Here is a 26075-nt window from a genome sequence, read left to right as displayed (position 1 = left end):
TCGAATCTCTATAATTAAGGTTGAGCTTGTTAAAAAAGCAAACGAAGCAATAAGTTACAAACTTCACTATTTGTATATATTAATATTAACTACTTTACATAATGGATTGACCTAACATGTCATAGTACATATTATCTGATGAAGTAACTTTACGCTTCTATTTTGATTCTCATAATTCATAAGCAATAATTATATGTAACCTTTTAAATTCAATAAATTTGGTTTTTGAATGATAATAATAGTAAAATAAAATAGATAAAAAACATGAAAAAAAGTATAAAGAATTCAATAACCGAAAATCTTGCTAATGAAACTAAAAATACAGAGTACCTTATCCTTATTTTGATAAAAGAGCTGCAAATTGTTCAATATTGATTTCGCCAGTGCCTTTGCTAACCTCTTTAATCATTTGGTTCAATTCTTCATCAGACAAGTCTTCTCCAATTGAACTTAAGACTGCCTTTAATTCTGTGACAGATATCACACCATCACCATTGGTATCAAATACTTTGAAAGCTTCTATCAGTTCTTGTTCTGTATCATTTGAAGATATTTGCTTAGACATCAGGGTTAAAAACTCGTTGAATTCAATTTCATTGTTACCGTCTATATCGATTTCATTGACTAGATCCCGTACCTCGTCGTCAGTGGGTGATAAACCTAATGATTTCATTACAGATTTTAGTTCAGAAGCAGATATGGATCCACTGTGATCTTTATCAAACAGATCGAAAGTCTCCTTGAATTCAGCAATCTGATCGGCAGTGAGGGGCTTTTGGGACATGTTCAAGTATATGAATAAATTGTAAGGAAAGAAAGAAAGAAAAAATAATAATGTTTATATTCCCTTGGATATCGAGTTTCGTTAATTGTAAATACGACCTAGCAACAAAATTCAGTAATTTTAAGGCTACTTTGTTGTTCTTTTTGCTGAAACATAATACTTATTCTTATCTGCATTTATTAACATTTATTCATATACTAAGTCGCTACTGTTCCAAATTCAAGGGAAACCGATCTATATTTTTTTTCCAGTCATCGCTCAGATCCTTACATAAACTTTTGTTACCCTGAGGACTATCGATCGGACGAACAAATGAAGTATCATATATATATGCATATGGAAAGGTTGCAATTAATCGTTACTTATCATATTATCATTATTTATGTTTAGTTGTATAATTTTATGGGGCTGATCGGTTAACGGATCTCTTTAAGTGTGTCTCATTGGGGAATATGTTCCTGATGCATTTTTCGAGATAATCCGGAGTATTATTATTCCTAAGAGTCTTAAATTTATCGTTACCAGGTTGCTCGTACGACCAGTATTTATAGTTATCATCTGCATACAACTCGATAAACTCATGATCAGGTATCAAATAGTCGAAGTCGTCCTCAATATATTCCTTGATTAAACCGTTTTGTATCTGGGATGAATATTTTCGTACAATGTTCCATGTAAGATATGTATTGAACCTGCTCATGATTAATTCATTGTATCCTCCTCCTCCAAGGACAATACAGTGGCATGTAGTGAATCGATCTACGAGTTCCATGATACATTTAGTGAGTCCATGTATGCTTAGTTGCCATTCGTCATATTTATCCCCAGATAAACCATCCCCTCCACTTTGTATTACAATAATTTGTGGATTATGCTGATCAATTAAAGGTATAATAATCTTGTTCAATATAGTTTGCAAATACTTATCGTTTAACCCATGAAACATAGGAATGTTAACTAAATTTGGAGGTTTATTATTCTTTAGACTACCTGTACCAGGGAAAAAACCGGCTTCATATAAATGTAAGGATATAGTCTGTATAAAATTAGAATATTTGAATGCGTTCTCTACTCCATCACCGTGATGAAGATCAAAATCGATATAACTGATTCTTTGAAATCCCTTTTTGCGTAATCGTTGTATCAATAAGACAATATCATTAGTGTAACAAAATCCACGTGCACTTTGCTTAGAAGCATGGTGTCTTCCACCATCCAAATTTATACCAATGATTCTTTCAAAATCATTTTCACCTGGTGGGGGTAGGTTGATATATTTCTCTAATACAAGAGTTGCACCCGTGTTGACTTGTAAATACATTGGTAAATATGAAAATAAAGGACAATCTCCTGTTAAATTATACTTTTTTAATAATTCATCATTACTTAATGTAACATTATCTAATTTCATTCTTTTTATCGAACGAACATTATTATATGTATTCGCAATTTCCTTTGGATTCAATTTATATGCCTTAAAATATTCATACAACGCTTCCCTTGAATAAAACCTTCTTTCTTTTGGAATATTATCATTAGAGTCGTTCCACTGATCACTGATTTCACCTAATTGATTCCAATCGTCTTCTATTTTATCGCCTTCTTGTATGACATTAAGGGTATCGTTCATTAGTTGATCCACATATGTGGCAGAATGGAACCGTAAGAGATCTTCTTTAGAACAATATGGAGTTTTGATTACCACATCAAAATAATTAAGTAAATTATAAGCATCAAGCAATGCATATGTAAGCTGGGATTTCTTATAGCCATTACAAGGTAGTAAATCAGCAACTTGTGATTGGAACACAGACGCCGATATGATTAGCTTCGTCATTGTAGTTGAACACTTATAACTTCTAACATACACAGATTAGCCAGTAACAAACATTTCAAACCTTTAAAAGTGCTTTTGTAACAATTATCGTTTAATTTGTTTAACTGGTGCTTGTCTATTCTCGAGTGTTTTTTTAGTTCTGTATTGTTATGGTTGTTCCCTTTTGGCATTTTTTCTTTTTCATTAATCGAAATTTCAATATAATGAATAATAAATATCTGCAAGATATAGAAAAGAGGAATAGGTCAATAAACATTTCGAAGAGGAAACAGGAAGACACAGGACAAAAGGTGATACTTTCGCAAGATATATATTTTAAGTGTTATACCAATTAATGTTTATTTTTGCTAGTCGGACATTATTCGTGATATTAAAGGTAGTTTACTGAGACTTGCAATACAATAAGAACTGTACAAAGAAAAAAGAAAAAAATAACAATATGACTACAGATAAATACACTGATACTCTAAATGAGATGATCACATTATTCAAGAACTATAAGCCTGGTATTGTTACATTGGATAACATAACTAAACTATGCCAAACCCTTGGATTGGAGTCGTTCATCGATGATGTAGATAATGAAGTGGCAAGATTATCAACTGCGTCGAAAATTATAGTCATTGATATCGATTTTATTAAATCTGAAGGGAAAGTTAAAGATGTTAAACTGGTATTGGCATCCAATTTTGACAATTTCAACTATTTTGAAAATAAGAATCCTCTGGAGTCGGGTCTTCAGTCTCAAGATAAAGAAAGTAATATATTACTAAAATCTTTAATAGAGTATCCTAATTTGAATGAATTTCATGAAAACTTAGAATTCTTGTATTTATTAGATTCGTATTCACAATTAGATGTCGATTCCAATAACTCCGTACATGGTTCTGGTGGTTTACATGGTTCTGGTAACAATCATTCAGATTCTAATAATAATAATACAACCACAGGCAATCTATCTAATGGTGCAAACAATTCACCAATCGGATCTAATAATACTAAGAATGCTAACGGTAACAACAACAACAATAATAATAGTAGCAGTAATAATCAATTGGAGAAAAATAAATTAGATTTGTTCAAATATTATACTGAATTGAGTCAATATATCCAAGATTATTTACTGGATCGCGGTATTAAATGGAATGTAGCAACTAATCTAGATAGTAAATTTGGTATATATATCATCACCGCAGATACAGAACGAGAAATAGTTGCTAAGATAACCTTTAAGAAATCTTTGGATCCACAACATATATTATATGAATATATTTACTCTAAGGATACCAAAGAATGGATAAACGAATCTGCAGAGTCCTACACAATGGGTGTTTCGCTAGTTATGGAGATTATTTCAGATTCTATATGGTTCCCAAAATCATTCATCTCAACTGATGTGATATTCGATAATAATACACAAACAAATGGATTAATTCGAACCAATATAAATAAATCTAATAGTCGCCAAAGAGATGACAATATTAATAATTACAACTCGACCAAATTCCTGAAACTACTAACCAATTTAGAAGATGGTTCACATCCTCCAAGTGGTAATGGTCTATATTATCATGATAAGATCCGTCTAATCAATGATTTTACAAGTCCACTGATAAGGTTACCATTTTTTGACATTAGTAATGATAACATTGATCTAATTGATGAAATATTAACTTGGACACTATGGTCTAAAAGAGTGCTGGAGAATATTGTTGAACTGATGATGGTTCAAAAGGAATCTACAAGTACATATGATGATGATCACAAACTGTTATTAGCTCCAAATGGAAATATACGCTCGAGTGTGGATACCAGCACAAATACTACTCTTGGATTCAATTCAATCGATCATTATAGACACAACAGTGTGTCTGGAGCTAACGTAACACCCGATATTGGTATGAGAAGAAGACGATCATCCAATAAAGGGAAGAGACCCAGTATTACTGAAGCGACAATGTTCAAGGACGAAGGATTGCAACAATTTAACTTACATGATGTTATGTCGGAACAACATTCCGTTATTACAGAGGAAGACGACGATGATTACAATACAACACAGGGTCACAACAATGAACATATGTCTACTGATGATAATGGCCATTCAAATAACGATGGTCCTGACACTAGCAAAGATGTACCAGTCATGGAAGATGATAGTCGGATGGATATTGATCCAATGGAATTAGGTAATGATATCGAAGACACCCGAGATATCAAAGAAGAACAAGAACAAGAGACCACAGTGCAAGAGCTAATACCGCTAATTATCTGTGAGGACCATATATCTCTGGGAGATATCGCCAGTTGTAATTTATATGAACCAGTTTCTAAATGGGATGCCTTCATGTCAAGCTTCCGCCAAACCATTTAACTAGTTCATTTTTTCTTCTTTGCATTATATACCATCCATGTATAGATAGACAACCATTCATAGATGAACAGTATGCAACAAATAAAATCTGTAACTAATATCAACATATCAACATATCAACATATCAACATATCAACATATCAACATATCAACATATCAACATATCAACATATCAACATATCAACATATCAACATATTTATGTTATGTATTTACTGCAGCAATAAGCACATCGTCAACTCCGACGTCCATACCTCATCTCATCACTCTAAACCTAGTTGCTCCCCTGGTCTGCAAGAAAATAGTTCAGGGAGAAACCAGTAAAACCAGTAAAACTAAAACTCACCGCCCGCACACCTCACCACGAACGACGCCCACGCTTACAAAACCTGAAAAACTGAAAATTTTCCAAAAACGAAAAAAAAAAAATAAAAAAATTTTCAGTTTGAAAGAAAGAAATCAACGATGGGATGAGCTAAGAGAAGAAGAAGAAGAGCAAGAAGAAGAAAAGGTTTGAGAGTTCTCTTTCCTTTTTTGGGATTCTGCGTGTGTTTCTTGGGCTCATCGCAAAAATTTTCACTTTATTTTAATTATCATCTACCAAAGGGGAAAGAATTGAAACTTATTCCCTTAGAGAAGTGAAAATTTTCATCAATCGATTATAGTTCTTGTTTTTGTCACTTTCAAGTAACGATTGGCATCGCTTATATATAATAAAGTATTAATACTTAAAACTTATATTTGGTAATTGTTACTTTCCCTTTTTCAAAATTGTTTGTATCTTGGGCTTATTCCTTTCTTGTGTTACAATTAGAACCTCAGTATACTCTCATTCTAACTTAGATTATATATATTTCAAAGATTACAGAGATGGCCAAGACTACTTCCAAGAAAGACGCTAAACTAGCCCAAAAGAAGGTTGCTGAAGAAAAGGCTGCTGCCACTTCTTCTTCCGACTCTTCCTCTTCCTCTTCCTCATCTTCTGAATCTAGTTCCGACTCTTCTTCTGATTCTGAATCCTCCTCCTCTGATTCTGAAGAAGAAACTAAGAAGGAAGAAACCAAAAAGGAAGAATCCTCTTCCTCATCCTCTGAATCTGGTTCCGACTCCTCCTCCTCTGAATCTGGTTCCGAATCTGAAGCTGAAGAAGAATCTAACGACAAGAAGCGTAAAGCTGAATCTGAAGACGAAGAAGAAGAATCTGACGATTCTAAGAAACAAAAGACCGAAGAAGATGCTGATGAAGGTGATGCTGATGAAGAACCATCTACCATCTTTGTCGGTAGACTATCTTGGTCTATTGACGGTGACTGGTTAAAGAGTGAATTCGACCACATTGGTGGTGTTGTTGCCGCTAGAGTTATCTACGAAAGAGGTACCGACAGATCCAAGGGTTACGGTTACGTTGACTTTAAGAACAAAACCTTTGCTGAAAAAGCCGTCAAGGAAATGCAAGGTAAAGAAATCGATGGTCGTGAAATCAACTGTGACATGTCTAACTCCAAGCCAGCTACTAACAACGGTGGTGACCGTGCTAAGAAATTCGGTGATGTTCCAAGTGAACCATCTGACACTCTATTCTTAGGTAACTTATCCTTCGGTGCTAACACAGATGAAATCTCTCAAATGTTCAGTAAATACGGTGAAATTGTTTCCGTTCGTCTACCAACTCATCCAGAAACTGAGCAACCAAAGGGTTTTGGTTACGTTCAATACGGTAACCTTGACGATGCCAAGAAGGCTCTAGAGGCTCTACAAGGTGAATACATTGACAACAGACCAGTTAGACTTGATTACTCTACTCCAAGACCACAAAACGACAGAGGTGGTTTCGGTGGTAACAGAGGTGGTTTCGGTGGCCGTGGTGGCCGTGGTGGCTTCGGTGACCGTGGTGGCCGTGGTGGTTTCGGTGGTCGTGGTGGCCGTGGTGGCTTCGGTGGCCGTGGTGGCAACAGAGGTGGTTTCGGTGACCGTGGTGGCCGTGGTGGCTTCGGTGGCCGTGGTGGTTTCAGATCTACTGGTTCCGGTGCTAACAATGCTCCATTAGGTAAATCTAGAAACACCGCTGACTTCGCTGGTACCAAGAAGACCTTTGATTAATTGGAATAAACAAATATTTCTTTTTCCAATAAAACAAATCGAAAATATTCATTTCTCCTCTTCTACTCATACTCTTCTTCCCATCTACTCCAGTTCGGATATGTATATACACTATTTACATAGCACTTTTCTATGAGTGTATGTGCTTTTTTGATGATAGAATAATTGGGTCTTCTTGAAACAAGCATATTATTATGATTTGTTGTCTCTACAACTCATCTTATCATCTATCACATGCATTCATTTTATTATATTATTTGTATATTAGGCATTTAAATAAAAAAAACATAAGCAATTTCACTAAGATAAAAAGAACAAGAATTACTCCTACATATAAATATACATAATTTACAACCCCTAGCCCTAGCCCTACTATAAAATGGGCATTTAGGGACTATAAATAATATTCAATAAGCATATCCCATATATATTTAAAATATATTTTGACATATTTGTCAAATTATGCCTGTTTATATGCAGTTTTTTTTACCTTCTAAACCATATCTCATTCATTATTATCTATCTATTATTGTGCCCCACCATGTTTATTGGTTGTTGTTTTTTGACGTGTGCGTTGTTCTCTTTTTCTTTGTCGTTTGCATTCTGATTTCGTTTGATGGGGAGAGGAGACGAGCGAAAGAGACATTCAAGATGAAAAATTATTTTGATTCTAACAGTAATAATGCTGACTGATCAATTCACGTATGTATACATATATAGGAAAAGAAATAGAAAGAAAGAGTTTATTTTTTACAATATTCTTCTTACGATTATAGTGTGTAGCATACAGTTATCAGTCCTAGCTCTGAATAATAACCACATTGAATAATAATATCAGTTCGTGTTTTGCTTAGTTTTTATTAAATAGAAATGACTACAGCAATTCCTGTTAAGAAAGCCATTGGTGCATTATTACGTGATCCTGGGAATTCCATATGTGCCGATTGTAAGAGTCAATCACACCCACGGTGGGCGTCATGGTCGTTGGGTGTATTCATTTGTATCCGCTGTGCTGGTGTTCATAGATCTTTGGGGACTCATGTTTCAAAAGTTAAATCTGTTGATTTAGATACGTGGAAAGAAGAACATTTAAGGATGTTAATTCGAATGCAAAATAATGATATTGCTAATTTATATTATGAATGTCGATTAAGTGATGAAATTAAAAGTAATTTAAAACAATCTTTATTAGATACGAATAAATTACAAACTTTTATTAGAGCGAAATATGAAGCTAAAAAATGGATTGGTGACAGTATTCCGAATAAGAAAGATTTATCATTAATGAAAGAAAATCTATTAGATAATAATAATAATAATAATAATAATAATAATGGTGGTAGCAATAGTAGTAGTGTATCATCTTTAAATGTTGCACCAATTTCTAATGATTTATTAAATGATAGTATGAATAAATTGAATATCAGTAATAGTAGTAAAAATAATAGTTTAGTTAATTTAGAAAAATTATCCTCATCAATATCCAATGGATCGACATCGAATAATAATACTAGTAATACAGCAAGTTCAAATACAACCACGACAACAAATACTAATACTAATATTAATGCGAATAGTAAATTGAATCAAAGACCAGATCTTAAGAAATCGATATTATCCCTTTATTCAAAATCAAACACTAATGTAAGAAATCCAGCAAATATTGCAAGTAATAATAATAATAATAATACATCATTATCAGGGATATCATCATTAGCGTCATCTACTACAAAATTAAATAATAATAATAGTAGTAGTACATGGTCATCTACTATTAATAATAACAATAATAATAGTAATTCTGCATTATCATTAGATGACAATGAATTATTTAAAAATGTATGGTCATAAAAATAAATATATTATTATAGAATATATATGTATATATCAAAGAATATTTTTTTAAGAAATATAATGTATATTAAAAACTTCACGGAAGTATAATTGATATGTCAAAATGGACAGATCAATAATGGAGAGAAAAAAGGACAGATCAATTAAAAAGACAATAATATTTTATTATAGTCTACTAATGAAACGAAATGTAATTAATGTTAATTAATTAATATTAATAAAAATGAATATGTATAAAAAATCAAAAACGTTAGAACTAGTGAGAAAGAAAGTAAAAATAAAAGAATCAATTAAAATTGAATTGATTAACCCAGATTTGGAACATAAAATTTATATCTATTCATTGTAGCTTTATGAGTACCATAATATAATACAAAAAATACTGTAAAAATTGATAATAATAATTTTAGATCTTGAGTTAGCATTTGAGTAATTGTATTGTTGTTGTGTAAGTGATGAGTTAATTTTCTTAAATCTTTATTCTACCTTGAAAAAGAGAAAGAAAACAGTTAATAAATAAAATATATTTATGTAAGCAAAAAAATAAGTATTAATATTAATGACTAAATAATTTAATGTATATCAAATTGAATTGAATTAAAGATTTCCAAGTCTTATATATATTAGTTCTGAAGTTAGTCAGCTTGAATATATTGATGAAACCATATTAAATTGTACTCAACCCGGTAATTAATAATAATAAATATATAAAATTATGTTTAAAAAAAAAACAACGCAAGGGATCCTACTTTAATTACAAGGAAAAATCCAATAGGATAGTCATTATTTTTATCTTAGAAACAAAATTTGTGCCAAACTTTTTTTTTATTAATACGTATATGCAACAATCATTAGAATTTCTGAAGTGAAAGCAATTACTACTTATTTTCAACTAACAACAATTAAGTAAGTATAATCAAAAAGGGAAAAATTGTTCTCTCACTGTTACAATTGGTAAGAAAGAAAGAAAAGGTCTTCTTTTCGCTATTATTATTAAAAATAACTCCCTTATTTTCTCTCTCTGTATATTACCTAAATGCTCAAACGGACAGCGAGAGACTCAGTAAGAGGGGCGAAGGGACTTTGAGACATCTATGTACTACTCTTCCCCCTCCAATACATTACTATAAGACAAGACGAGACAATACGATTTAATATAATATAATACAATACATCTCCTAGCAAATGTACCGTCAGAATATCATAGACCCTAGAATGTAAATCAGTATATATAGTTATTTGTTAAACCGATATAGTTCTATTAGGGATTCCTCAGATAATGTTACGTAGACAGACAGATTGATATATAGTAGCTGTATGTATTATTATGATTGGATGTTTGGGTGATGCTATATACTTCTCTGACAGGGACCTCTTGCTATTATTTTTATGGAGAGGTTCATGCTTACCAGCCGGAGATATTTTATTTGTTAGCTGATTTTATTTTAGTTATGTGCGCGAGGACTGAATATATTCCGCGTTTCCCTTCCATGACTTCATTATTTTGTTTTGTTTTAGCTTAATAGTGAAGAACGGTGCCAAAAAGGGATCCCGCGTTGTTTCAAAGAAGGAAAAACAAATGTCGGTCGTTGCGTGTTTGATCTTGTCGTTTCCCACTTTTCTGAAGTAACAATTTTAGATGCAAGGGAAGCGTACATAATCAGGCATGTATATGGAACAACATTGAGTGCTGCCGTAAGTTTTACTATGATGTACATTCTCCCGTCACAGAATGTTTCGGACCGAATATCATAGGATGTCAGAGAGAAGAGGGTTCTACTACGTTTGCCCCACGCTTCGTTCATGATGATTACACGTATTTTAATTGAGTTCACTGGGTACTGTCGCAGAATAACGCTAGAGTTAATATTTCAACTGTACTACGTACACTGTGATATCACCCATATATATTCTTTAGCCCATATTACATTAGAAGTAAACTGGCTCTTCTGGAGACAAACATCGGTATAAACTTCTATGATTTATATATAATATATGAGTTTTTTGGGCTCGTATATTTTTGAAATTGAACTTTTTATCTCCATGGAAATTACTATTGATTAATGACAGCTATGACGTAGTAAGATTATTTCTTCTTTTGATGATGATGAAATATTATCTTATTTTATTTTTAAAACTACAGACAAATATATAATATAAATTTTCAATACTCAATGTTAATAAAATAAATATATTAACAAAGTTTAGGGAAAATTTAATGTAAATAACATACGGTTTAAATGAAAAAAAAAAATAAAAGAAGAAATTATAAAATTTAGAATACAGTAAGATATGAATGAATATTAAGAAAATAGAAACAACAATGATATTATACTACATTACTGTTAAATTATGTTTTTTCTTATTCTTACATTCACACTTCTACTAATTTTAAATTTCTTTCTTTTATTTTTTTTAAATTAATTGATTTTAGTAAAAATCAACAATTTCTTAAACTGCTTATAACTTGTCGTAGTATTCTTGCCAGCCTGGAACTTCTTCCTTCATACCGTGTCTCTTACGAGCAGCAAGGACAATTTCACCAGCCTTGGTGGTTGGGTCCAATGGGTCAGAGTTGATAGTGGCCCAGTGATCGAACACCATTTGTGGGAAAGCTTGACCAGAGGTAGCTTGTCTTAGTTCACCAGAGAAACCGAAAGATTCGTTAACTGGTAAGAAAGCCTTAACAGTGAATAATGGAGTACCTGGTCTTTGTTCTTCAGAGACAACTTGACCTCTCTTCTTGTTTAAAACAGAGTAAATACCACCGACAGCTTGTTCTGGACATTGGATTTCGACCAAGAAAACTGGTTCTTGAATCTTTGGTTCAGCCAATAGGAAACCAGCGTAAGTAGCTCTTCTCATGGTTGGAATGATTTGACCACCACCTCTGTGGATAGCATCAGCATGTAAAGTGACATCTAGGATGTTAACTCTGACAGATCTCATTTCTTCACCGAAAATTGGACCTTCCTTGGTAGCCCATTGGAAAGCAGCAACAACAGAGTCCTTGATTTCGTTCAAGTATTGGACAGCCTTGGTTTGGTCAACAACAACGTTGGCACCGTTACCATCTGGACCGAAACACCAGATCTTTCTGGCATCAGTGACATCCCATTCGTAGTCATCAGCCATGATTCTGGCTCTGGCCTTGATATCATCTCTTGGGTTGATGACACCGTTTTCAATGGCAATAGAGGTTTCTTCAGTCATTGGTTCAGCCTTCAAGTAGATTCTGTTATGCTTGTTTGGAGACTTGGATAGAGCGGATTGAGAAGATTCAGCTTCAACAGTTTCTCTGTAGGCAACAACAGGTGGAGAGATTCTCAATGGAACACCAGCGTGGTCGTGTTCCAAATCTTGTAGACAAATTTCCAAATGTAATTCACCAGTACCAGCAACAATATGTTCACCGGATTCAGACATGTAAGTCAAGACACATGGATCGGACTTGGATAGTCTCTTTAGACCTTCAACCAACTTTGGTAGATCGTTAGCGTTCTTAACTTCAACAGCGACTTGAACAACTGGAGAGACAGAGAACTTCATGACCTTCATGTTGTGAGCGGTTTCAGAAGTAGTCAAAGTACCAGTCTTTAGTAAGAATTGATCAATACCGACTAAACCGATAATGTTACCGGCTGGACAGTCATCGATTGGTTCGACGAATCTACCCATCATTAGAACAACTCTTTGGATGGCCTTAATGAAAAGATCATCCTTCTTACCTGGAACGTAGTTTGGACCTTGGATTCTAACCTTTTGACCAGACTTAACAGTACCAGCGAAAACTCTACCGAAAGCGTAGAATCTACCCTTATCAGAGGTTGGCACCATCTTGGAGACGTAAAGCATCAAATCAGCAGTTGGGTCACAGTTCTTGATGGCGATACAACTGGCATCGTCAGCTGGACCTTCGTATAATTGTTCAGCTCTGTAGTTTTGAGCAGTAACTGGAGATGGCAAATGTAGGATAATCATTTCTAACAAAGCATCGGCAGCTGGCAAGAACTTTCTCATAACGACCTTTAGCAAAGCCTTACCTTCTAGGTCCTTTTCGTCACCCTTTAGACCAATTTCTAGCTTTTCTAACAAAGTTGGAATTTCGTCCTTCTTGAAGTTCATAACAGCAGCAAAGATTCTGAAGATTGGATCTAGAACAAACATGTTGAAAGCTCTGTCCAATGGCTTACCTTCGGCATCGGTGTCCTTGGTAGTCCACTTCTTAGTCTTTGGGTTGAAGTAGTTGTCACCCCATAATCTTTCCATCATCTTTTCCTTGTCAACACCGAATTTCTTGGCGTATCTGTTAGCGAATTGACGGATGGTGAAAGCCCAACCATGTAGACCGGAACCGAAGGCAACGGTACCCTTGGATGGGTAAACTTGAACATCACCTAGAATTTCATCGGAGTAAGTGGAGATGATAACGTTAACGGATTCAACGGTTCTGGCGAAAGTTTGGTAAAGATCTTCCTTGGAGACTTGTAGTTCCAATAGAGCTCTGTCAACCTTGTTAATGACAACAACAGGCTTAATTCTTTCACCTAGAGCTTGTCTCAAGACAGTTTCAGTTTGGACACAGACACCTTCAATGGTGTCGACGACAACTAAAGCACCATCGGTGACACGAAGAGCAGCAGTAACTTCAGAGGAGAAGTCAACGTGACCTGGGGAATCGATCAAGTTGATTAAGAAGGAGTTACCATCGGTCTTTTGCTTGATTTCCTTGACATCTTCTTCGGTCATTTCAGAGTATAAAGAAATGGCGGTAGACTTAATAGTGATACCTCTTTCTTGTTCATCCTTTCTGGTATCGGTGAAACGAGCTTCACCAGCCTTGGCAGCGGAAATAATACCGGCTCTTTGAACTAAAGAATCGGTCAAAGTAGATTTACCATGATCGACGTGAGCAATAACAGACATGTTTCTAACATTAGTAACATGGTCCATTAAGGCACGCATTTGGTCAACAGTGAAAGCAACCATTGTGTATAGATAGTTATATAATAGTGGTTTGGTCTGTTTTAAGTATATATATTAAAGAAACAAGTATACCAAATAAGAAAAACACATGAAATAGTTCTTAAAATACTAATACTAATTATAATGTAAGTCAAATAATAGCAAGAACAGGAAGTGGTAACAATTAGGATAATATAACCATTATTACAAACCAAGTTAGTGCAATTCTAATGGGGAACAAGCATGAAGAAAAAAATTGATTAAGTAATGGGAAATTTTCCAGTGAAAATTTTTTTTTCTCGTCAAGTTTTCCAAGCTCCCTCTTTTCCCGTTTGCTCTTGCTGTCTGTCTTGAACGAGTTGATGTCAGTCTGTGTGTGAGTGCGTAATGTGGTGGTGGGTGCACATAGAGAAATGCTCTATTTGCCTGTTGCGAGTAATAAAATGCGGACGGATTTTCTGTCTTGAGAGTGCGCTGTGGAGCGACAGCGGAAAAAAAGGGCATCGCGTTCTGTGAATATTTGGGTCTATCAAGTGTGATGGTATTTACGCCGGTAGTGCTATTTTTCTAAGGTTGACGAAAGCCCTAATTTTGGGGAAGGGGAGGAGGCCTAGGGTTAAAGGGTTTGGTATACCGTTCCTACAGGTTATGTGACACATTTTGGAACAGGATTTATGATGACTTTTAGTCATTGTTGAAATTTTCAGTGTCGTCTTTTTTATATTGGAATTGTCGTATATGTATATATATATATATATATATATATATTTTTGTTGTTGTTTTTATAGGTGGTGGTCGCTATCCCACGTCATCTTCCATTATACGTCGAGATACCTAACATGTGGGCTGCGCTTTTAGCATCTAGCATGTTTGAATCCCTCGTTGACGATTCTTCACCTGGCCCAGTCTTTGCACCAGGTAATGCATTGCTTTCGATCGTTAGTGACTTGTCAAACTCTGTGTGCGATACATCATTGATTTCTTGTTGACTATGGTGGCGAACTTCACCTGTCCAGCTATCACCTCCTGTGCTTTGCGATATTTCATCATGTTTGTGGGATACTGTGTGTCTCCCAAGACGTGAGAGACCACCTTTCATATCTGCTCTTCGGACTTCTGAACGGACTCTTTCCAATAATGAAAGTTTCTTCCTTTCATATTCGATTCGTCTTAATGTATATGATTTGATTGATTTGGCTAACCATTGTTCATACCATGTAATCCATTGTTTCCTTTCAATTAACATATTACCAGTAATTCGTTGTAATTTTAATGTCAAGTTTTGTTCTGTTGTAGTGACTATCTTTAAACCACGTAATGCATTATCCGCTTTAATTGGATCAGTATCTCTTTTGCTTCTTAATTTCCGAACAGTTTCTTGTTTATTCTTACAACTTTGTTGAGCTTGAACCAAATCTCTCATGACAAAATGTCGGTTTGTTAATGCTTCTTTAACAACATATGTGTCTTTAACAATCCATTCAAGGCCATCGTATAAAGTTGCCATATCCATGGTGGCTATTATACTATTTATATCGCCTACAGCGGTCATCACCTTACCATATCTTTTATAAAGTCTCTCCTCATTTTCATTATTACCACTTAAAATACCGAATTTTTGACCAAATTCATTTTCTTCTTGAACTAATAATCTTCTTGATTTACTTGCCTTTAGTAATTTTTCTTGAACAGTTTGAATTCCAACATATAAAGATTTCACCATAGGTCTAAACTCAGCTAATTCTATTACTTCATCATAAGGTGGAGCCAGTTGCTTCAACGTTTTCCTCTTTAGACCACTTACTTGTGTTGTTGGTTTGTTGATTGGAATATATGAATTATAATCACTCTCGATGAAAAAGGCTAATTCCTCACTTCTTAAAACTAAAGGATCTATACATATTCTATTAAACCATTGTTGGTAGTTGCTAACTGTACTATCATGATCTTCTTCATTGTTTATCCCATAATTCGTGTAAGGGGCAGGTAACGAAGGGATAAAGGATTCAGGGATACTATTATTCAAGAATTTAAATAAATTTTGAAACTCCTGGGTAGATTTTCTTAAATTTTTATGTTTTTCTTTACGGAAAGTGGGTATATTTGTTGAACAATCAAATATTAGGGTTGGATTTTCTTTCTTATTCGATATCGATCCAACTCTTTCTAACCCAGTGACTTTAACAATTAGGGTATATTTTCCTACATTTTTACGTTCTGGAAGTAATTTCGCTATATCAATGGTACGTTCTGTACCTTGATCTGGAGGCGTATCCACTGGAGACGTATCCACTGGAGGTGTGTCCACTGGTGGAATTGCCTCTTGTGAGGTGTATGATTGGGTTTCGTTTGAATTAACATCATATGTAGTAGTGGTTGCTTGTTGTTGTTGTTGTTGTTGTTCTTCTTCCTCGTCGTCATCTGGAGGATGTATATGACTAGGTTCTGTCACAGCGCTAGAATGTTCAGCAAAAGGGTTATCTGCTAATGGATCATGATCATCATAAGTAACGTTTGACATCATACTGTTAATCTATAAATAAGGATCATATAAAAACAATGAATAACTAAAAAAAAAAGATAGATAAGGATCAATTAACACTTAGCGCTTACTTATTATCTATAGCGTAAAATAGATAGTACAACTGTATTTGTTGAGAATAAATATCCCGCTCGATTAAATCCTTGACGATTTCTCTCTTGTGTGTATGTAATCCTTTCTTCCTCTCTTTGTATCTTCTCAGGTTACACCCTTTTTATCAATCTTTCTTTACACGTAGAAATTGAACTGCTAATAAATATCGTCAAACCTTTATCGTGCAGTCTTCGTTTTTTATTTTGTCTTCGCTGGTTGAAGAAAATGGAGTTGGCCTTCCTGTGACGAAAAAGACAGACTAACTACGCAGATAACTCCTGAGAGAGTTAGGACCTCAAGACAAAGAGATAATCATTTGGGATGGTGGATGAGCAATAGTTGATTTGTATTTATATATATATCCTGCGTCGAGTATATAGGAATGTTGATAAGCAATCAATTAGAAGCAACTACCCTAAGGTATCTTGAGAGATATTAAATTCCAAACCCTTTATTAAAGATAGCAATAGACCAAAGAACAATTACTTAACGATGTCAAAGGTACCGGGTATTAAACATATGAGATCTATAAAGGCATTAGTGTTCGATATGGATGGGACATTGTGTTTACCACAGCCATGGATGTTTCCTGCAATGAGAAAAGCGATTGGTCTCGAGGAAAAGTCCATCGATATTTTGAAATTTATTGATGATATGCCAACAGAGGTTCAAAGGGTGAAGGCTCGTGAGGGGATTCATGACGTAGAAGAACAAGCTATGATGGAAATGGAACCACAGCCAGGGTTGGTAGAACTGATGGGTTATTTAACGACACATGCATACAGTAAGAGTATATGCACTAGAAATGTGATTACGCCGGTGAATTATTTTGTGTCTAAATTTATACCTGTGGGGTTTAATTTATTCGATTATATTATGACAAGAGATTTTAGACCGACTAAACCATTTCCTGATCCATTGCTTTATATTTCTAAAGAATTGAGTATTGATGCATCTGAAATGATGATGATTGGTGATTCAATGGATGATATGAGGAGTGGTAGAAGTGCTGGATGTGTTACAGTACTATTGAAAAACCATGTGAATGGGCATATAATGACAGATCATAAAGAATTTGTAGATTATCCTATCGATAATTTATCTGAAATTATTGATATTTTAGAAAAAATAAATAGAGAATCAAAAAAATAAATTTATTTTATAGAAACTTCAATTTAAAGTATTAAATTTAGTTAGAAACATAAAAAACAACAAACTGTTATAAAGTGATTATTATTCTTTAAAACAATCGTCTGTAAAACTTATAAAACTCTTCAATGCACTAAGGGTTATTCTTATTTCATATATGTAAATATATATACAGTTATAGAATAATATGACTAAATGACAAAAAAATTGAATAAAAATTTATAATAATAATGGTTTTTTCTAAAAAAAAAAAGGATTGGATATTTATTTTAATTTATATCAAATTACCTTAATCGAATAGACCGAAACCCATGTCATCATCGGATTCTTCCTTAGCTTCTTCTTCAGCATCTTCAGCGGCGGCTTCACCAGCGGCACCAGCAGCAGCAGCAGAACCACCAACAGCAGCGGAACCAGCAGCTGGAGCAGAGGCAAACTTAGCAGAACCAGCAGCAATGATTTCATCTAGAGAACCCTTACCTTCTAGAGAAGATAGTAATTCGTTGATTCTAGATTCTTCAGATTCGATACCGACAGATTCGACAACAGTCTTGATGTCGGCAGCAGATGGGGTAGCGTTACCACCTTGGGTAAGTAACAAGTAAGCGGCTAGGTACTTCATTTTCTATGTCTTTGATTGATTAATTTACTCTAGAGATTTGCTAAATGATACAAAGAACAGAATTGCAAACTTTATCAACAAAACCATAAATTAAACTTATTAACTAATTGTAGATGTGTTATGTCAATAATTCAAAATATTCAATTGATGGAAAATGAAATCCATCGAAAGGTCGGTCGGGCATTGAATGCGTCGTGCACTGAAAATTTTTTTCGTTTTGGGTTTTTTCGTCTCGATTAGCCTCGTTGAAAACGATTTGGATGTGAATTATACATATATATTTAAATACAGAGAGAGATTGTGGGTACAATGTGTGTTTACTGGCACTATTACGTTCAATATGTATTTCTATATCCAAACAGTAGGAAAAAGCTTACTTGTACTGATCATCCAGTATAGAGACTAGAGATAAAGAGAAGTGACATAGTGCTACATTACATTATCTATATATATATGTATATAATGACGCTCACAAGGTCAAACTCAATACTTTTCACAACATTCTCGATCGTCATGCCTCACCAGGCTGGAAAAGAACACGCTGATCCAATCCATTGACAACCCCATCACTTAATTACAATGTACCAGACATAATTAGAGAATATGTGAAATTCACTAACATTTCCCATTTCGGGGTGTGATGACCAGTGCGTTAAAGCAAGGAAAACTGGCTAATTGAGCTGTCCCCGCCACTTAAAAACCCGAAGACTTGCAAAAATTTGAAAAATAATTGAAATTTTTCAAATTTTTTGCTGGTGGAATTTATTATGGGAAGGGAGATAAAACGGTGTTTTAAAGTCTTAGGCAATGTGGCACATTCGACAAATATAATAAATTATTATATAATCGTTCACTTATTTCGATATATATATTCTGTTGTTGTATCTATTTTAATCGTTATTAGTTAGATGAACAGACCCTTACATGAATTATATTAATAATATTTAACTGGCGGAATTTTGTGACTGTTATTTCTGTCTCTCAATATATATTATCGATAAAAATATCATTAATCTGAACATTAAACGTACTCGATTTCTCTGATATTACAGAAATCGTACCCAATTCTCAAAATTTTGTCTTTTTAATATTCAGTTTACTTACACACATTATATTAGCTTTTTTTCTTACCATGCCAAAGGAAGTGAGTAACGGCTTTCAAGCTGCATTTTGGGATATTCTATTTGGTTCCATTGCTGGTGCATTAGGGAAGACAATCGAATATCCATTCGATACTATAAAAGTACGAATGCAAACACAAGGGTACCAAGTGTTCCCAACTACTTGGTCATGCATTAAATATACTTACGAAAATGAAGGGATTATAAGAGGATTTTTCCAAGGTATTGGATCACCTTTAATTGGTGCATCATTAGAACATGCATGCTTATTCTTTTCATACAATCAATGTTTCCAATTTTTATTAACTTATACTGCATTATCAAACTTCTTAATTATTCTAATCTCGGGAGCATTTGCTGGTTCATGTACAAGTTTAGTCCTAACACCTGTAGAATTAATTAAATGTCAATTACAAGTTTCAAATTTAAGATTACCTTCGGATTCTGGAGAAAGACATACTTCCATAATACCCACAATCAGATCAATATTAAAGGAAAAAGGGATATGGGGATTATGGCAAGGTCAATCAGGTACATTTATTAGAGAATCTATTGGTAGTTTAATATGGTTTGGTACATTTGAAAGCTTTAAAAGTATGTTTTTAAGAAAATCAAACAGAGAAATTATGCGTACGTGGCAACTCTTAATTAGTGGTGCTGCAGCAGGTGTAGCATTCAATGGAAGTATGTTTCCTGTAGATACTATCAAATCCATTATGCAAACTGAACATATAGGATTTTTAGAAACAGCACAGAAAGTTCGTAGAGAACATGGTATGGCTGGTTTCTATCGTGGCATCGGAATCACTCTATTAAGATCTGTCCCATCTAATGCTATTGTATTTTATACATATGAGAAATTATCTCGGTTTAAAGTATAGAATTTGATTACATATACACATACATATTTGCATAGTAATAAGTAATATTATTAACCTTAATTTTTCTTTTCTTCTTCAGTAAAAAAATAACATGAATAATGAATAAATATCCCCCCGATGGCATTCATGATGCACCATTAACCTAAAGTCAATTTATAATGTTAATTTGACATATTTGCTTACTGGGTATCCAATCCTTGAAGATCCCTTTGTGTGTATTATTTTTGCTTGTTCTTTCAGCACCTAACGGGCAACCGCCTAACAAATCTAAACAGAAGACCGAACTACGGAAGAAGGAAGAACAAACCTTTAAACAATTTGCATTATAAACGAGTTCTAAGTGGAAGAAAAAACTGTGATCAATCTTATAAAATAGAGAGAACCATTTCTTAATTCATTTAATGAGTTCTTATTTAGATCCAAATTACATATTTCATCCATATCTGCATCCTTATATTAACTTCAACGTCCATTTTTCAAGCATATTGAGTTAATTACTACTTCAATTGAATTTACATTCCTTTTTTATTTTTATTTTTTGACTATCAAGATCTATCTTTTCATAAACAAATATTTTCTAATAGATGATAAGATCACAGAATACCAGGTCATTACCAATTGTTCACAGTGATGATAATACTAAATATGTCATATCTGCAGAATTCGACAATAAACAAGGTGCAATATTAAAATATCAATATCCTAAATGTATCCCTGGGTTTAAGACTAACACTCAAGGTGCTTACACGACAACGGAAGACGGTCACATTTTAAATATTGCTAGTTTAATGATTCCTGATAGTGTCGAAAGAAACCCAGGGAAACCAGATTTTACAATGTTTGTTTTATATAAGGATACACAGACACAAGAATATAAACTATTCCCAACAGTGGAACATCCAATAAATCATATAGATCTTAGCAAGGGAGATATACTATCTGAACAAGATGAACTAGAAACAACAAGCGAACTTTCTGGAGTCTCCACATTAAACAAGGATGAATCTGATGATACATTATATTTTTTAAATGTAGTGAATACTATTATCGATGAATCAAATGAACGTGGGGCAAGTATACAAGCAATTGCTATGGGAACTTCCATGAGAAACTTTTTGATATTCAAACCTTTAATTGTAATGGTCCTTCATTATTATATGACATATCCAAGAGAGGATAGATTACAGGTGTTAATCGATTTTTTTGTAATGATCAACTCCTTAGATATATCTTTACTAAGAACAATACACTCAAGGTTTAGACTTCAAAGGATATTACAATCAATAACAGACTTGGATGTGATAAATACAATATTTGACTCAAATATGGACAATTATTCAAGGATCATGAAGTTTGATAAAAGGATAGATGAAGATTCATTTGGAAACAGGCTTATTATACAAAATGGGAAAATTGCACAATATTTTAACACGTTCCATCCAGTGGTATTATCTGAATTTCTAATCCAATTACCCCTAAGGGCTAATCTAATAAAAACAGATCCTATCCCTTTAGAATTAAATTATAACAATAAAATACTAAAATTTCTTTCACTTCTAATACCCGAAATCAATAAGTTAGATATTACCTCATTTGTGAGAAAGTTAGTTATAAATTCAACATATTTCTCGAAGGACCTTATTTCACAATTTGTATTATCATTATCAAATTTGATGGGTGGACACAGTCATGGTAACTCTGTTCCATATTTCAAAAACCACCCTGTATTATTTTTTCCATACATGGATATTAGTATGGTCGATGCTTTAAGGAGTCACATCGAGCCTGAATCTGATTTTGCTAATTCGTTTGTTATCATTGGTACCGCAAACCCTATCTTTAAGTTCCAACCTGATGTATGGGATTTCTATTATGATTTAGACAATGAATTGTTATATAATAGTGATAAAGCAGGACAAGAAAAATTAACTTTAAAACAAGAATTGAAAAATGGAACCAGTTCCTTTAAAAAACTATTAGTTAACCCTCACAGTGCAACGTTTAGTGCCATCTTAAACAATCTTGACGAAGAATCTACAGATTTACATTATAAAAATAGAACTGGATTGACATTGAAATTTATACAATATTTACAAGATGGTGTGCATGATAACGAAACAGTAAAAAGCGTTTTCAGAAGAATCTGTATTTTACAAATAATAGCCCTCCTACCTACTGAAAATGACAAAATAAAAATAATTGTACCAAAGAAAATTCCAAATAGTGAACTTTCATTAAAAGATGAGTACATAAATACCTACAGAGACTTTGTATTCTTTCCACATTATTTTGAATATTCTAGTATCCAGATGATTAAACAAATGAATGCATTAGTTATTGCTTTGGATAATTTAAAAACATTAGATTTACCGACTACGTCAACAGAGAAGATATATTCCGAAATATCGATCGTATATGAGATAATCAAAAGTATATTTGTTACAATTTGTACAAATAAACAAAAATTGGATGATTTTATTGATATTCTTTTGAATTTTCCAGATTTACAATTAAGCACAACATTCAACCTAAGAAGACAAGATTTTAACAGATTGGATTTGGAGAAAATATTCAAATCTAACAAACAAACTGATTATGATGGAAAATCTTATGAATCATTAGGATTTGTAGACAATTTTATTAAAGTAAATGGCCTAGAATATATTGCTACATTTCTTTCGTTCAGTGTTAACGATACCACTACGTTATTTTCTCCGAACTTACATCTAAAATATAAAACTAACATTGGGCGTTCCAGGTCGCTCAAAAATATTTTTTCATTAAATCAAATAACATCTTCTAATTCTCATTTAGAATATTCATCTCCTGGAGGGTCTCCAAAGAAGAGAAACACTATCTCCAATTCTCCAAAAAATATTTCTGGTGGTTCTATTGTACTAGAGAAAAGAATAATCAAAATAAAGCGTGTGGTCACTAAATTGTTAATGAAACTAGAGAGGCACCCTATAGGACCCATACTACTTGAAAAATACCTGTCGAAACAATCTTGGTCTCTTTTCACCAGTTCAAAAGGTGGAATCATCAAGTCAAGAGCTATGATGTTTGAAAAACCTCCTTCTAAATTTCAACCTAGACATACAACTCTGCCATCTTCACATTCCAGAACCAACCTCTCTAATGAGATAGGGACCATTATTGAACACCCAGACAGATCTCAAGACTTTTCTAATGACACATTCGATGATTCTGTAAATATATCTATGGAAACAGGTATATCCGGTATTGTTTCCAAAGCAAATAAACATCACAGTGAAATATTTTATGACGCACAATGACTTTACTGAACAAGACAACTTTAGTATACACCACCCACATTAAGGCCTAAGTACTCTCACACACATCTACATACATATAAATAATCTAGCATCACTTAACGACATAACACAATTTATGACATCAAGGAGACCATTACTACTTGTTAGAGTCACATCTCTCTCTCTCGAAGGGCATATACACACTGTATAACTCTTTCAGCTTTGCTTTTGTTGACTTCTTATAATTTTTATTATGCGATGCGAATTTTTCCTGTCCTTCGCGGCGAGAGAGATATTCCTAGTAGTACACTCTCAGCACTGTAGGTCCATTTAGCAATATCCAGAACATACTTATTTTTGTACTTTAACGAATTTTTGACTCTTTCAATTTTGAAAAGTTTCTTCGAAATTATGTAGTTAATGTGACCCAGATCATCTAATTAACTTCATAATGAACAGCGGCAAGTTAAAGAACAACACTTGTTTTCTATAACAATATATAAGTTACCAGGTATCGCACATACAGTTAACTTTGGAGACCTTCTGTTTATTTCCACAATAAAAGGTACAAACTGTGCAGTTTCACATCTCGAGAGAATTTTAACCGTATTATTTATTTAACCTTAATTTAGTTATTCCAATTCTATCGCTAAGTTATAATAAAAATCCAATTTTACAAACATATCAATTAGAAAATATGGATTCAAGAACAGTAGGAATTTTAGGTGGAGGTCAACTAGGCCGTATGTTGGTTGAGGCTGCTAACAGACTGAATGTCAAGACAATCATCCTTGACGCTCCAAATTCACCTGCAAAACAAATTAGTAACTCTACCGAACATATCAATGGGTCCTTTACTAATCCAGATGATATTAAAGAACTAGCTAAGAAATGTGATGTATTGACAATAGAGATCGAACATATCGACGTGGAAACCCTTAAGGAATTAAGAATGATAAATCCAAATTTAAAAATATATCCTTCTCCTGAAACTATAGAAATAATCCAGGACAAATACATTCAAAAGGAACATCTAATTAAGAACGGTTTAAAAGTTGCAACAAGTCAAGTCATTAAGACCCCTAATGTAGACTCATTAATGAAAATTGGTCAAGAATACGGATATCCATTTGTCTTGAAATCTAGAAAATTTGCGTACGATGGTAGAGGTAACTTTATTGTTAAAAGTAAAGATGACATACCAGCAGCCTTGAGGTCTTTAAAAGATCGCACTTTGTATGCTGAAAAATGGGCACCATTTGTTAAAGAATTGGCAGTCATGATTGTTCGTACCATCGATGGTCGTGTTTTTTCATATCCGGTAGTAGAGACCATTCACCAAAATAGTATTTGCCATTTATGTTATGTTCCTGCTAGAGTTCCTGATTCTATTCAATTAAAGGCAAAATTAATGGCCGAAAATACTATCAAATCGTTCCCATCATGTGGTATCTTTGGTGTCGAAATGTTTTATTTGGAAAATGGTGAGATATTAATCAATGAAGTTGCACCAAGACCACATAATTCTGGTCACTTCAGTATTGATGCATGTGTTACATCACAATTTGAAGCTCATATTAGAGCTATACTTGATTTACCGATTCCAAAAAACTTTGGTAATCTCACAACAACTAATACTAATGCAATCATGTTAAATGTTCTTGGTGCCTCTGAAAAAAATGGCGAACTGTTAACATGCGAACGTGCATTAGCTACACCAGGTGCTTCAGTTTATCTATATGGCAAAGAATCTCGTCCAAATAGAAAAGTCGGTCACATCAATATTATATCCTCATCAATGATAGAATGTGGAAGAAAATTAGAATATATTATGGGCACTACTGACGAACAATTTAAAATATCGGTGGCAGATAAGATGTTACAACATTCAAAGAAAAATCCATTAGTTGGGATTATTATGGGTTCTGATTCTGACTTACCTGTTATGTCGGCTGCATGTAAAATTCTAGAACAGTTTGAAGTACCATTTGAAGTTACTATCGTTTCTGCTCATAGAACACCTCACAGAATGAGCGCTTATGCAATCGAGGCTTCTCAACGTGGTATAAAAACCATCATTGCAGGTGCTGGTGGTGCTGCCCATTTACCGGGCATGGTCGCTGCAATGACAGCACTTCCAGTTATTGGTGTTCCAGTTAAGGGGTCAACTCTAGACGGTGTTGATTCCCTTCATTCAATTGTTCAAATGCCAAGAGGTGTACCTGTTGCCACTGTTGCAATTAATAATAGTACAAATGCAGCTTTACTGGCAATTAGGATGTTAGGTATTTACAATCCAACCTATTTGACAAAGATGCAGGAGTTTCTGTTAAAACAAGAGGAAGAAGTTTTACAAAAGGCTGCAAGATTGGAAGATATTGGGTACCAAAGTTATCTTGACTCTAAATAACCTAAATATCATTAATTAAATATACATACGAACCCCATTCTACTACAATTCTTAAATCCAAATTTTTTTA

At 33.7% G+C, this 26075-nt stretch overlaps 12 protein-coding genes across 12 annotated transcripts; 7 read left to right on the top strand and 5 right to left on the bottom strand.

Moving 5' to 3' along the window:
• Positions 1-337: 337 nt before the first annotated feature.
• Positions 338-784, bottom strand: KABA2_01S04884 (uncharacterized protein; the record flags this gene model as incomplete). The annotated part of the gene is made up of 1 exon (XM_041548156.1): positions 338-784. The coding sequence occupies one exon, from the start codon at positions 782-784 to the stop codon at positions 338-340; it is 447 nt and encodes a 148-aa protein (XP_041404090.1).
• A 400-nt stretch (positions 785-1184) lies between these two features.
• HOS1 (histone deacetylase) lies at positions 1185-2621 on the bottom strand (the record flags this gene model as incomplete). The annotated part of the gene is made up of 1 exon (XM_041548155.1): positions 1185-2621. The coding sequence occupies one exon, from the start codon at positions 2619-2621 to the stop codon at positions 1185-1187; it is 1437 nt and encodes a 478-aa protein (XP_041404089.1).
• Positions 2622-3060: 439 nt separating this feature from the next.
• Positions 3061-4995, top strand: MED1 (Med1p; the record flags this gene model as incomplete). The annotated part of the gene is made up of 1 exon (XM_041548154.1): positions 3061-4995. The coding sequence occupies one exon, from the start codon at positions 3061-3063 to the stop codon at positions 4993-4995; it is 1935 nt and encodes a 644-aa protein (XP_041404088.1).
• An 868-nt stretch (positions 4996-5863) lies between these two features.
• On the top strand, positions 5864-7093 carry KABA2_01S04818 (Nsr1p; the record flags this gene model as incomplete). The annotated part of the gene is made up of 1 exon (XM_041548153.1): positions 5864-7093. One exon carries the CDS (start codon positions 5864-5866, stop codon positions 7091-7093), a length of 1230 nt encoding a protein of 409 aa, XP_041404087.1.
• An 870-nt stretch (positions 7094-7963) lies between these two features.
• Positions 7964-8944, top strand: AGE2 (GTPase-activating protein AGE2; the record flags this gene model as incomplete). The annotated part of the gene is made up of 1 exon (XM_041548152.1): positions 7964-8944. The coding sequence occupies one exon, from the start codon at positions 7964-7966 to the stop codon at positions 8942-8944; it is 981 nt and encodes a 326-aa protein (XP_041404086.1).
• Positions 8945-11407: 2463 nt separating this feature from the next.
• EFT1 (elongation factor 2) lies at positions 11408-13936 on the bottom strand (the record flags this gene model as incomplete). The annotated part of the gene is made up of 1 exon (XM_041548151.1): positions 11408-13936. One exon carries the CDS (start codon positions 13934-13936, stop codon positions 11408-11410), a length of 2529 nt encoding a protein of 842 aa, XP_041404085.1.
• A 784-nt stretch (positions 13937-14720) lies between these two features.
• On the bottom strand, positions 14721-16436 carry VPS17 (retromer subunit VPS17; the record flags this gene model as incomplete). Its single annotated transcript, XM_041548150.1, has 1 exon — positions 14721-16436. One exon carries the CDS (start codon positions 16434-16436, stop codon positions 14721-14723), a length of 1716 nt encoding a protein of 571 aa, XP_041404084.1.
• A 603-nt stretch (positions 16437-17039) lies between these two features.
• KABA2_01S04730 (putative haloacid dehalogenase-like hydrolase) lies at positions 17040-17699 on the top strand (the record flags this gene model as incomplete). The annotated part of the gene is made up of 1 exon (XM_041548149.1): positions 17040-17699. The coding sequence occupies one exon, from the start codon at positions 17040-17042 to the stop codon at positions 17697-17699; it is 660 nt and encodes a 219-aa protein (XP_041404083.1).
• Positions 17700-17985: 286 nt separating this feature from the next.
• KABA2_01S04708 (ribosomal protein P2) lies at positions 17986-18318 on the bottom strand (the record flags this gene model as incomplete). Its single annotated transcript, XM_041548148.1, has 1 exon — positions 17986-18318. One exon carries the CDS (start codon positions 18316-18318, stop codon positions 17986-17988), a length of 333 nt encoding a protein of 110 aa, XP_041404082.1.
• Positions 18319-19450: 1132 nt separating this feature from the next.
• Positions 19451-20320, top strand: ORT1 (Ort1p; the record flags this gene model as incomplete). Its single annotated transcript, XM_041548147.1, has 1 exon — positions 19451-20320. The coding sequence occupies one exon, from the start codon at positions 19451-19453 to the stop codon at positions 20318-20320; it is 870 nt and encodes a 289-aa protein (XP_041404081.1).
• A 584-nt stretch (positions 20321-20904) lies between these two features.
• On the top strand, positions 20905-23616 carry AFI1 (Afi1p; the record flags this gene model as incomplete). The annotated part of the gene is made up of 1 exon (XM_041548146.1): positions 20905-23616. The coding sequence occupies one exon, from the start codon at positions 20905-20907 to the stop codon at positions 23614-23616; it is 2712 nt and encodes a 903-aa protein (XP_041404080.1).
• A 676-nt stretch (positions 23617-24292) lies between these two features.
• Positions 24293-26005, top strand: ADE2 (phosphoribosylaminoimidazole carboxylase ADE2; the record flags this gene model as incomplete). The annotated part of the gene is made up of 1 exon (XM_041548145.1): positions 24293-26005. The coding sequence occupies one exon, from the start codon at positions 24293-24295 to the stop codon at positions 26003-26005; it is 1713 nt and encodes a 570-aa protein (XP_041404079.1).
• Positions 26006-26075: the final 70 nt, after the last annotated feature.

This window comes from Maudiozyma barnettii (assembly GCF_903064755.1).
Source record: "Maudiozyma barnettii strain CLIB 1767 genome assembly, contig: KABA2_01, whole genome shotgun sequence".
Taxonomy (NCBI): Eukaryota; Fungi; Ascomycota; class Saccharomycetes; order Saccharomycetales; family Saccharomycetaceae; genus Maudiozyma; species Maudiozyma barnettii.
This window is presented reverse-complemented; position numbering and strand designations above follow the sequence as displayed.